The sequence below is a fragment of the Cibotium barometz genome, chromosome 32, assembly GCF_041138505.1.
Source record: "Cibotium barometz isolate CiBa-2024 chromosome 32, ASM4113850v1, whole genome shotgun sequence".
Lineage (NCBI taxonomy): Eukaryota > Viridiplantae > Streptophyta > Polypodiopsida > Cyatheales > Cibotiaceae > Cibotium > Cibotium barometz.
The window spans coordinates 11,338,528-11,351,990 of record NC_141077.1 but is presented as its reverse complement, the minus strand read 5'-3'; the positions used below and the strand labels follow the sequence as shown (position 1 = coordinate 11,351,990).

The 13,463-nt window shown below is 44.9% G+C and overlaps 1 protein-coding gene across 5 annotated transcripts in view; it reads right to left on the bottom strand.

Moving 5' to 3' along the window:
- LOC147619820 (chaperone protein dnaJ A7A, chloroplastic-like) overlaps positions 1 to 6,866 on the bottom strand; it is a 47,667-nt gene extending 40,801 nt beyond the window's left edge. For 3 of the 5 annotated variants that reach the window (XM_086825662.1, XM_086825664.1, XM_086825665.1), the window contains exon 1: positions 6,576 to 6,827. In XM_086825662.1, coding sequence (XP_086681788.1) covers positions 6,576 to 6,691 — 116 coding nt within the window. In that variant the 5' untranslated portion in view covers positions 6,692 to 6,827. Of the gene's footprint in view, positions 1 to 6,575 lie in introns of all 5 variants that reach the window. The other 2 variants (XM_086825663.1, XM_086825666.1) reach the window with 2 other exon arrangements.
- Between the last annotated feature and the right edge of the window lie 6,597 nt (positions 6,867 to 13,463).

Here is a 13,463-nt window from a genome sequence, read left to right as displayed (position 1 = left end):
TCATCCCTTCCTTGGATGTAAATGAATTAAGTGTGTTTAAAAGCAAAGAATTACAAAAGATACTTGATTCGTTTCAAGACGTATTTCCTAAGGAACTGCCATCGGGTTTACCACCTGAACGGGCAGTAGATCATCGTATTGACTTGATCCTTGGTGCTCATCGTGTCAGTAGCTCATCGTGTCAGTATTCCACCTTACAGGATGAGCCAAGCTGAGGAAGATGAGTTGGCTAAACAACTCGAAGATTATTTGAGGATGGGCCAGATCCGTCCAAGTAAATCACCTTGGGGTGCACCTGTGTTGCTTAGGAGAAAGAAGGACAATACCTGGAGAATGTGTATAGATTACAAGAGATTGAACAAGCTGACCATTAAGAACCGTTATCCTCTCCCTAGATCAGATGACCTGATTGACCGGTTAGCAGGAGCGAAATATTTCACGAAGATAGATTTACGTACCGGCTACCACCAGATACGTATTTGTGATATGCAGCGGAAGTCTTTGTATTGGAAGATCCTGTCACACAAATGCTCACACCGTCTTCTGTATCCTGAGTTTCGTGAGTTTAGCAATCCACTTTAATACTTCAAACTTAAAAGAGTTAAGAGAGAGAGAGATATGAGAACTACACCAGATTGGGTCCCGAATTACCCACTGAAGGGCCCCCTATCCCGATAAAGAGATAGTATTTGCTTTATTTCTTTAGAGAGAATGACTGTGGACTGTAGATAAGCCAAACGCAAGATCTCGGAGGATCGGAGAGTGGCTGATCTGTACACTGCTATAGAAACACCTCGATGACCTGATCTCGAGCCTATGCACTCTTCCCAAGGGCATAGGAAGGGCTGCACACCTGAGGCTGAGAGAAGAAGAAGGTGGACTGTTCTACACTGTGTTAGAATGCTGAAAACACTTATGAATGCTGTGTTACCTTCACCAGATGACTGCTGCATGTATGGATGATGCACAGAAGGCTGGATGCTGATGCAAACTGCAGATTCAGGGCTGGAAACTGCTGCAAACTGTTGATTCAGGGCTGGAAACTGCTGTGGACAGAAACGCAGACCTGTAGGGAAGCTCCTGAACTGAAAACGCAGGTGTTCTGAGGCTGCTGGACAGAAACGCAGAGGATCTGATGCTGCTGGACAGAAACGCAGGTGATTTGATGCTGGACAGATGCAGAAAACACTGGCTGAACCCTGGCGTTGAACTGGGGCTGATCTATATGCTAAGGCCTGAAGTGATGCTGAATACAAGCTGATAGCAGGCGCCTAGGGCTGACTGAAGCAAGGGTTCTCAAGGCTGGAGAAGCAAGCTTATGAGCTCCAAGGGCTGGATTAGTCTAGGGATGAAGGCAAGGATACTCCTAGGGCTGAGGAGGAGAGCTCTTAGCACAATGAAGACTGAATGAGAAAACAAGCCCTATGCAAGCCTATTTATAGTAACTGGAGGTTGGTTTCTATTGTTCATGTGTGGCATGTGGAGCTTGACATGACATACATGTATGGCTGGTGTAGCCTGACATGGTGTGTTTGTGTGGCATATGGAGTCTGACATGACAGTACATGTATGGTTGGTGTAGCCTAACATGATAGTACATGTGTGGCTTGTGGGGCCTGACATGGTGTACATGTATGGCTCATGGAGCCTGACATGATGTAATTCTCTGGGACTAGCTATCTTAGAGATCTATTGTATTTATGTTCTGGGAAGTTTCCAGAAGGATCATGAGCCCTGGTCATTTTTTCGGATACAACTGAGTAGATGGGTGTTTCTTCCAGTCTAGCTGCACTCGTGTGTGTGCATGACTTTGATTTTATCTTTGGTTGACTTGTGTTGTTTGCCTGGACAATGCCCGAGAATTTCAGAGGCCCTGGTGTATAAAACTGGACAGGAGATGACTTCTAACACCCCCTCTCAGCTCCTGGCTGTGTAACCAACCACTGGGAGCTGGGGTGCCGCCTGAGCAAATCCTGAGAGCGACTTCGTGAAGAGGTCCACCGTACTGTCCTCCGTCGAACAGAACTCCAGCAAGATGTCATCAGCAACGATCTGTTCACGAACAAAGTGCCTCTGGATGACCATGGGTTCCTCCAATGGAAGCCCAAACCTGCCATGCAACCTCCTCCTGTGGCTCCGTAGAACTGCTCCTGGGCCTGAAGTAGATCCCCTCGTGTCCGGATCTCCTCCCCAAACCGAGTCACTCCAACCGCGGAGTCTGACTCCATCCAACAATCCACCTCCTGTGTACAAGAGTCCATGATCCTTCGCATGTCGCAGAAACCACAGGAAACGCAATCCTGCCTCACAAAGAGACATCTGCAACCAAGAGCTCAACTGCCTCATTAGGAAGCTCCCGTCCAATCCGGTGTCCATCAACCAGATCAATGAACCATCCAGCTTCTGAGTCACAAAGACATCACACTGCTCACAAGGATCAACACCTGTTACGGTGCACAAACAAGTCCTGGAAACCTGATGAAACCTGTCAACCACCCCCTCTGAATCCGGAACCACAAAGCCTGGAGAAACCACCTCCTTCTACAAGTAATCACCTGTCACCTGCCTGGCTTTCCGAAAGGTCCCCGTGGAAAGAACATCCTCAACTACTGGAAGTTCTATGTCCCGAACACGACGAGACATCAGAGCATAAGTGACCTGTCCAGCTTCCTCTGACTCACGAACACAAGAACTACCAAGATCAGTACTGGAAAGTTCCTGCCAACTGCTGCCATCTACTGGCAAGCTATCCACCACCTGGTCTCGGAAAGCCCGCACCTGCAGCGTATCCACACCCGAGTAGCTATTACCACACTGCCACTCATCACAATCTTGAGGACCTGGGAGAGAGAGTGCTGAAAGCCTGTAGACTCCATTCTCCACTCCACCTTCCCAAACCACTTGGCCTGTTGCTTTGTCCCAAAGAGCAACAAAATGCTCATCAAACTCCACCCGTACGCCAGTCTTGCAAACCTGATGCACTGACAACAGATGAAAACCAAGTGCCGGAACATACAACACCTGGGAGGAATGCTTCCTCCCTCTGCCATCGGGAACTATCTCCATCCTGCCCTCACTCTGAATAGTGGACGTATACCCAGTAAGAATATGACCAGAACACCTGCAGAGATCCTGTAAACCGGAACGGGAAGGAGTCATGTGCCTGGAAGCACCACTATCGAGAATCCACTCCCGAGTATCCGTTGCGGAGAGTCCTCCAATCTCCTCCCTGCCTGAAGAAAATGACGCATCGGTGTCCATCACCTCCAGGTGCACAAAAGCCAGAGTCTTCATGATTGCTGAGGAGTCTTCACTCTTCTCGGTCTTCCGCTTGGGACACTGCCTCCAGTAGTGGCCTTTCTCGCCACAATCATTACAGGTCCTCTCTGCCTTTAGTTTCTCGCGGTCAGCGTCGGACATCTTCTCAGAAGACTTCTCCGATGAAGCCTTCCCCTTGCCCGAGTTACGGCCTTTCGACCGCTGAAAACCCCTCATTATCCCACGAGCTGCATGTCGATGTACATCATCCCCTCGGGCCGCATGCCCCCTCATATCTATTGTATGGGCTGCAAGCCCTCTCAAAACACTTGCTCGGACTGCATGCCCACTCACGTCACTTGCTTGGCCTGCATGCTCTCTTACATCACTGGTGCGGGCTGCATGCCCTCTCACAACATCATCGGAGTTTCCTTCACAAGATAGTCTGCGAAGCTGTCGTGTGAAGACCCACTTGCCCTCATCATCAGAAACAACATCACCACGGCTTTTTAAATAAGCAACATCCAACTCTCGAGGTTTGTCGATTCCCATCTGTTGGGCAATTGCATCAAAAGTGACCACATTAGCCTTGACATGAAACTTTGATTCAATGATCCTCTGTACATCAGGATCTCTTTGCAAAGCACAGAGCTCTTCAAGCTCATTCATCAAGGCATCAATATCCTGCCGATCCTCAACCCTGGCAAACAGCGGTGAATCGTTATCCGCCAAAGCCCCAACATGATCCCTGTCTCTATCTTCTTCCCGCATGCGCCGAGTATGGGTGATAGAGTCCTCCATAGAATGATTGACTGGCTGGCCATAATGTATCTTCCAGCTTTTCAGAAAGAAAAGAATTTTCCGTGCCCCTGAATCGCTCTCTACCAGTTCCCCAAGTATAATACCGAATAGACTGCAAGGGTGCAACAGTGCCCCTACACAGATAGGAGGGCCACGAAGTCTTTCCACACGCTCACTACCGCTCAAACCAAAAGTAACCTCTTTTGAGGCGCGACAATAAGACGAGGGCTACCTCAGAATCCCAATCTTCTCTCACGGATAATGACTCCTTACAGCCATATCTAGCATCATATTAGGCACAACTGTGTAGAAAGCCAAGCTCTGATACCAATGTAAACAGAAGGGCAGCTGTACACGAAAAATCTTATCAATCATGAAATCTGAAAGTGCACATAAGCATGCCAGATAAAACAAGATGACAAATCTGCATAGTACACCACACTAGGGGCCAGAAGATGCACTGACTCCCTCCCTTTATGGTTAGATTACCAAAAAGGAGTCTGCTTCCAATACAACTTTGAGGGTGCCCACGGTTCACCACTAGCTGCATCTGCTTCGCACCTAAAATTACATCATGTCAAGCTCATGAGCCACATATGTACACCATGTCAGGCCCCACAAGCCACACATGTACTATCATGTCAGGCTACACCAGCCATACATATACTATCATGTCAAGCTCCATATGCCACACAGACACACTATGTCAGGCTACACCAACCATACATGTATGTCATGTCAGGCTCCACATGCCACACATGAACAGTAGAAAAATAGAAGCTGTAAGGAATTTTGTGACAAAAGCCTTCTTTAAACCTGAGTTTAGTGAGCCTTTAGCAATCCTTTAAAACATCATACATTAATCTAAAAGAGATATAGTAGAGACAACATCAGATAGGGTCCCAAATTACCCACTGAAGGGCCCCCCTGCAAGCAAGAGTATTTGCTTTATTTCTTCTTCTAGAGAACTGTATACAAGCTGAACTATATCTACAAGATTGAGTGGACGAATTGACCACCAAACGCAAGGACAAAGTGACCAAACGTTGGCCAAAACTGTGCATAAGCTGTAGGCAACTATGAAGCTATCATCGAAGAGGATACACCCGCCCAAGAGTCAAGATTGAGGGTTGGTGTGCTGAATACTCCTGAAGAGACTGAGCTTCTTTGCCTTGGGCTGAAAGCACAAGAGTGGTTGTAGGTATGCAAAGGCTGAAGCCTATGCACACATGCTTGACTGACTTTGCTTGATAATCTCTGATTTTATCTGATGATTTTTGGGACTGAAAGAGGCTTGCCTTTCTACATGATGCCAAGGTGCTAGTCGGCTACTTGAATAGCTTGTCAGCCTGCAAATAATGCCCATGACTTGTTTATTTGTAGCATTTAATGCTGGTCGGCTGGGAGGGCTGGTCAGTTGCTGGTCAGCTAGCTGCATGACCTGGCCCTAAAGGTCCTGGAGGACGACTGCAAGTACAGTCCATAAGGGCTGCCGCCCGGTCTTATTGAGTGGCTAGGGGTGTTAGCTACCCCCCGCAAGGCTTGCCCATGGTTAGGGCTGGCCTTAGGGCTGGCTCCACTACATGCATACAACTGAATGCTTCTATGATGCATACTACTGCTATGGCTGACATCTACATGCACCTATATGATGAATACTTGCTGAATTCTCCACAATGGGTTAAGAGGAATAACCTGACATTGATCTCTATGGCTGACCTACTAGCTCATGCCTGACATGTCCTAGATTGGGGCTCACAAAGGGGTCACGTCATACAACAAAATATCCTAACAGGTACTACTTCTGTACATGAATCTTGCGCAAAAAATGAGCCAGTTTGTTACCGTGTACCACAGTCCATGGGTGCACGTGACATTAGCTCCATTACATCAGCAATAAATTGCACAATGTATATGGCCACAGTATCATTTTCCTGCATAAAACTTTGCTTTTTGGGATCCACCCCCCAAACCCTTCCCCTGTATTTTTTGCAGTTAGCTGGACTATGCTTCGTTGAAGGGGGTCTGATATTGGCAGATGCGACAAGGGGAAGGGCTTGATATTAAGTCAGGACATTGACTGATGCAGACCAATCAAATGCAGGCTGCTACGGGTCACTTTCACTCAAATTTCCGAAGGGTTGATGGCTAACTCTGTGTCCTCCTATAAGATGAGCTCAATGCCCCTCTTGATGGCTACAAAATTCTGGAAACTGACGTAACATGAGCATGATGTGCTGAGGCAGGACCCTGCTGTGCCCTACTGCTTAAAATTGGTCATCCACGCAATGAAACAATCTGTCTTTAATGTAGAAAACTCTTGAAGTAGAAAGCCTTGTCGGTCACACATCACACAACCAAATGCTTAGAAGTGTGCACTCATTTGAAAACATGCCATACAATTGCAGGCATAAGCATAGACTCTCAACCATAAAACCATAGGCGAAAGTATTGTTCGGAGCTTTTCTTAAGCAGAATATATGAAGACAACGCGGGTTCGTATAAAACAGACTAACCTGTATTGGGTGCCATTTACCCTGGAAAAAGGGGAAGCTGAAGCGTGAGAGTTGTTCACGAAGCAATCTGACGGCACAGAAGTTTGCTGCACTCCCCAGGAGCCCATCAAAGCCATAGCTTTTCCTGTGTAAGAGCAAACTTCTGCACCTCGCTCAGCCCAAACCCAAGTTGTTCATAAGCAAGGTAAGACCAAATACCTGCACACTGCCGAATGCCGACCACAAATATGGAAAATACAAGTCTTAATAACAAAACCTCTCAAATTGATCATAGAGGTTTAATATTATTTTTTTTTGTATTGGGAGAGTCTTAATAACAAAACCTCTCAAATTGATCATAGAGGTTTAATATTTTCTTTTGTATTGGGAGGGATTTTTTTTTAGTGTGTGAGAATTGATAAACCACATGCCATTAGGCATGCGGGAGGAGGGGGTGGGCTGTAGGGCAAGAGCCCTTACCGCTTGGTTTTGAAATTTCTTTGAATTAAATTGGTGTGGAATCTGTGGATATAATGATGTAGTTTTATTTGTTTAAAGCTGCACTAATATGTTTGATCAAAGCCAAGCTTGATTAAAAGCATTCTCTCATTTCATTCCACTTTGCCTTGATACCTTTTCAGTTCTACAAGTAAGTGACCCGCGCGGGCATGAAGTTTTTGCTTGTATGTGAGTGAGTGTGTGTTTGTGGGTGTGGTGGGTGTGTGTATGTGTGTTTGTATATGCATGCATGTAATTGTGTGCATGTGCATGTGTCTCTGTCTCACGTGCACAGACATAACCCTCTCTCACACACATACACATGCACATGCACTCTGTCTCTTCTCACACCCGTCTCGCATACACACTCTCACACATAGGAACTCTCTCTCTCTCTCTCTCTCTCTCTCTCTCACACACACACACACACATAGGAACTCTCTCTCTCTCTCTCTCTCTCTCTCTCTCTCTCTCTCTCTCTCTCTCTCTCTCTCTCTCTTAAACACACACACACACACACATGCGCACGTGTGTGACTGTGTGTAGCATACATATGTGTCTGTCAATGGATTTATAATAATAGTATTAATATAATATTCTTATATATCTACTATATATATTGATTTATATATCATTATTATATTATATTATTATATATTTATTATATGTATTTTTAATTCTCTTATTTTTAAAATTTTATTTATTAATTATATTAATTATTGTATATACTTATTTTATTTTATTTTATTTTATTTTTATTATTTTATTTTATTTTATTTTTATTATTTTATTTTATTTATAATATATTATTATATATTCACTATATACACATGTCTTTCATTTTCTTATTTATACTTATGTTTTATTATATATATATTATATATTATACATCAATATATTAATATAGATTTAATATACATATATTTAATATCCGCACTTATTCTTATTATATATATTTATATTTATACTTATTTATTATATATTCTTATATTTTATATTATATTATTTATTTAAATTTTCTTCTCTCAGCATTCCCATACACTCCTCTCTCTCTCTCTCTCTCTCTCTCTATATATATATATATATATATATATATATCTATATATCTATATATATATATATCTATCTTTCTCTCCCTCTCCCCAATATGTGCCCCTCTACTCCCCCCTTCTCTCTTTCCCTTCTCTAACTCTCTCTCTCTCTCTCACTCACTCCTCTGCCACCCCAACACACAGCTCCTTCGCTCCCCCATCACACCCCCTTCTCTCTTTCCCTTATCCCAACACTTGGCCCTCTTCTAACCGCCAGATGTCCCCTGCCAAAGACTTGCGCATAATAGATAGTATAGATAAATACATTATACACACACACACACACACACACACACACATACATATTTATAAATGTAAATAAATACACACACACACATACGTATACATGTATAGACACACATGTAAATAAAAATACACACGTGTATTAATATACATGTTTAATTTAATCTAATTTATACACACACATACATATACATGTTTAATTTAATCTAATTTATATTTATAATTTATTGAAATCTACTTATTCTCTCTCTCTCTCTCTCTCTCTCTCTCTCTCTCTCTCTCTCACACACACACACACACACGCACGCACGCACGCATGCACACACACATGTACACACCTACACATACACTAATGCAAATGCATGCTCTCTTTCCCCACGTACACTCGCTCACACATAGAAACTCTCTCTCTCTCTCTCTCTCTCTCTCTCTCTCTCTCTCTCTCTCTCTCTCTCTTACACACACACACACACACCCTCTCTTCTATGCACGAAGCTCGGCTACAAGGAAGAGGACCCTCTCCCCTTCACCAAAGCATGGAGAGCCGGGAAAGACTCAACACACAAGCGAGCCCTCATCCTACAGTTTGCACGAGAGACGGAAAGGGCCACCTTCATGAGGAAGAGGGTGATTCTACGAGGATTACAGGAGATCCCATCTATTTAGATGACGATCTTACAAGGATGCAGATAGAACACAGGAAAACATGCATGCCAAGAGTCCTACAGGCCCGGAAAGAGGGCAAGAGAGCATTCTATCGCGATGGTCGTGTCATCATCGATGGCAAGGCCACCGATTAGCGCCAAGCAGCCCTATGGGACATTGGCTATGGAGGATCCAGATTCACAGATACACATAGGAGTTTGGAACTGCAATGGAGCACTTTTGACACATCCTAGGAGGATGGAGGAGGTCATGGAGGGATGGGAAATCATACTACTTACAGAGACACACCAGAGCCCAGAGAGGGGGCTACCCAAAGTAGAGGGTTATCAGTGGGGCACCTCGAGGTGCTACACACACTAGAGGTGGAGGACACGGGAGCTTGCAGGGTGTTAGAGGACATGGGGCCGGATAACACCAGATATGGTCATCACTTACTGGAGTTGGGAGCCCGACACGGGATGAGACAGTGGGTGGCAGGATTCAGGAGCACTGACTAACGGAATGCTTTCCATGGTCAGGGGGAGGTAGCACAATGGACTACATCATGGGGTCCATGGAGACCACACAGGCAGTCACATCTTTCACCATCCTCCCCTACCTCCTCGGAGAGAGCTATCCACTAGTCACAGCATGGGAGATCGGCTAACCACATAGTATACAAAGTGAGCATCTTATTTATGCAGCTAACACACTAGCACCCTTTGTTGCTCACCTCTTTAATAGGGCACTAGTGGAGGGCCTACCAGCTGAGTGGACTATGCACACCATCGTGCCTCTCCACAAAGCGGGAGACATGCTAGACCCTAGCAACTACAGGACTATCATAATTGGCCATACATTGGCCAAACTTTATGGCGCAGTGCTCGAGGCAGAGTTGAGCTCGTATGCAGAGAAGGAGGGACTACGAGCACCAGGGCATGCTGGATTCCGACGAGCTTTCTCCACTATTGATCATATATTCACTTTGAGATGTCTAATTGATCAGGCTAGGGCACGGGAGAGGAGATTATACTGCTGCTTTGTGGATTTCCGCAAAGCATTTGACACGGTGCCACAAGAGAGACTCTTCCAGCACCTCCAGTCATTAGGGATACCATGATAGTTTGGGGCATCTATGCTTTATATAAGCAGGTCCTTGGGCACATACGATGCCCCACGGGTATCTGATGTTATTGCTAGCACCATAGGTGTGAAGCAAGGATGCCCACTCTCTCCTACACTATTTGGGCTGTACATTGATGAGGTGGCTGACTTCATTGTTCATGGTGGTGGGGATGATGTAGACATCTCAGGTACCACACTCCACATTATGCTATATGCAGATGATATTTTTTTGGTCTCTGAGTCACGGATTACAACATCATCTCCATGCACTCGATGACTTCTGCACACAGAGGGGACTTACAGTGAACCTTGGGAAAACCAAGGTCATGATTTTCCACACCTCAGGGCCGGTTCACTAGCAGGAGGACAGGTTGAGGTGTTAGACTCATATGTACTTGGGGATTACATTCGCGACTCCGCCAGGAAGATTTACTATGGCACAGGCAGCCAGGGATAGACTCACACAAGGGTATGCAGCTCTGGCCATGCTAGAGAGACAATGCCACCAAGCACACTTCCAGGAGCCCTGCACGAAGGGGTGGTTGTTGGACACACTAGTCACCCCTGCTTTGATGTATGCTGCAGCAGTATGGGCACCTGGGCTCACCACCTCCACAGGGTCTCAGATTCTCATGCTCTCACGCGGATGATCCGCAACAAACCCTCCATCCCACGTGACATTGTCTGAGCGGAGTTTGTTGCACCTCCTATGCTAGTACAGGCCCTCTTCCAGACCATCTGCTTCATACAGAGGATCAGAGATATGCCATCAGATCGACTCTCACATAGAGGTTTTGACGCGTCCAGGCAGCTCACAAATGATACAGTGGCTCACTCAGCATGGTCTCAATATAGATCACCTGCCACCTTTTTCGAGTATGATATACATGCACCACACATCCAACTCTCTCACAGTGAGAGGAATAGAGTCCTTCAGCTGGATTTATGGCAGCGATACACTCAGGAGACTTGGATTACACCCAGTCAGCCTCTACCACCACCGAAGATGCTATCCTACAGAGATCAGTTTATGCGTATCTCAGTAGATAGCGAATGGATTCATTCAGCGACCCAGATATATGGATGTGTACATGTCTCACAGTGCCCGAGTGGCAATTGGCCAGCTCAGAGTGTCATCACACCAGCTTGAGAGTTGAGGCAGGTAGTGCAGCATGGATCCCCAGAGCAGAGAGGAGATGCAAACTATGCCACGAGGAGGTTGAGAGTGAGGAGCATTATGTATGTAGATGCAGAGCATATAGTGACATTAGAGAGAGATACACCACCATCTTCAGTGGACATCCCTCACTCCGCCAGATCATGGAATCTGCAGACCAGCGCAGATTTGGCCAGTTCTTGCTACTAGAGACACAACGCCACAGAGAGGCACTCCTACGGACTCATACCACAGGGAGAGGTGGGCGACAGCTCCAGCTCATTGATTTCTTCCAGAGATCTATCCCAGTGCCTACCCTGACACATGAGGGGGTTACACTTCAGCGCGCTGCTATACGGCCCTCCGAGCTAGATGGAGACCGAGAGAACCAGGCTACCAGACTCCCAGACTACATCAGAGGGAGATCATAGAGATACGGGCTCGACATCAGCACCATATCCAGGAGCGGCTAGCTCACTTACACTCACACCCGGAGATCATGCTCCTAGGGATTTTTGCCTCGCCATCGCCTATGTATCACATATTATATCCCCATTATCATACTGGTTGGAGCTAGATAGATCTGCATTGCATTCTTGTATGGATATAGGTTGCATATTGAGCCTCTAGCAGTAGTGCTCCATCCATCACACCCCCCCCCACTAGCTCATTACTTTCATAGTTTATTTCATGTTCATTTTACAGTTGTACATAGGTCGAGTTCGACCTCTAGTGGATGTTAATACAGCTCTCTCTCTCTCTCTCTCTCTCTCTCTCTCTCTCTCTCTCTCTCTCTCTCTCATAGGAAATTGGATCTTGGGGAAACAAATCACTACTAACTATCGAATAGATCAAGTTACATAGACTTCAACAATTATCTTGAGGAAGATAGCATAAAACAATTTATTAGAAATAAATAATCACATGAGAGAGTATCTGGTGCAATCTATCCCTCCCCCCAAGAAGTGTCGGCTTACTCCCACTTCTTGGGTATTTATGTCTTTATTAACAAAAATAGCCCACATGCCAAAAATAGTAGCACGCTCTTACATGGGTTTTCCCTTTACAAAAAAAAGGAGTTGTTTTTACCAAAAGCTTAAATAAATCCTTCTTATCCAAATCCTTCTTATCCAAATCGCTAAGGGAAAAAAAGGAGTTGTTTTTACCAAAAGCTTAAATAAATCCTTCTTATCCAAATTGCTAAGGAAAAATATATATAAACCCCCAAGGGCTAGTTCACGTGCAACCAAATTAATAGGTCCACACCCATGTATAACAAAAGTGGGTGGCTAACAAAATACATATAAACCCCCAAGGGCTAGTTCACGTGCAACCAAATTAATAGGTCCACACCTATGTATAGCAAAAGTGGGTGGCTAACAAAATACAAAAATACCAAAGCCAAAATACCAAAGCCAAAATACCAAAGCCAAAATACCAAAATCATTGGTTGTCCCACCAATGCCAAAATACCAAAAGGAAAACCAATTGCTCACACCAAATCACTGCCATCATGTCCCTACCATATCGGCTTACGAGCACAAAACTCGTCAATCTCACCAACCTACAAGTTGTCCATTCAAACACATTACACATTAGCAACACATGCTAAAATTACACAATAGCACATAAGCATTAAATCTAACACTTAGTTCCAGCTATCCCTAAATTCATATGATCTACACATGGAATATTCGGAATCACCCAAGTGCTATGCTACAAACATAGTGGTAATTAGGCATCCCTAATTAACAACAGATGGACAAACCATAACATCCCTCCTACCTAGGATAGCAATTGTCATCAATTGCATCATATCAACTAGCCTACATTTGAAAGTAATATTGGATGAGGTCGGGATAGGTGTGAATAACCCGCTCGGGCATCCATCGAGCATTCTCTTTGGGATGATTTTTAAAGATCAAAAGGTATCTATTATACACTGTACATGTGCGAGTGGTAGTGGTCTCATGGTGGTCAATAATAGCTTCAGGTTGAAGCTCTTCTACCTAGTCGAGAAGAATAGGCGCTTCCTCATACACATGATGTGTAGGAAGTGGTCCCTTATAAGGTCTCAAAATACTGATACTACGAAAAGAATTGTGAATTCTCCAATGAGAAGGAAGTGAAAGCCGATATACTGGGTCATTA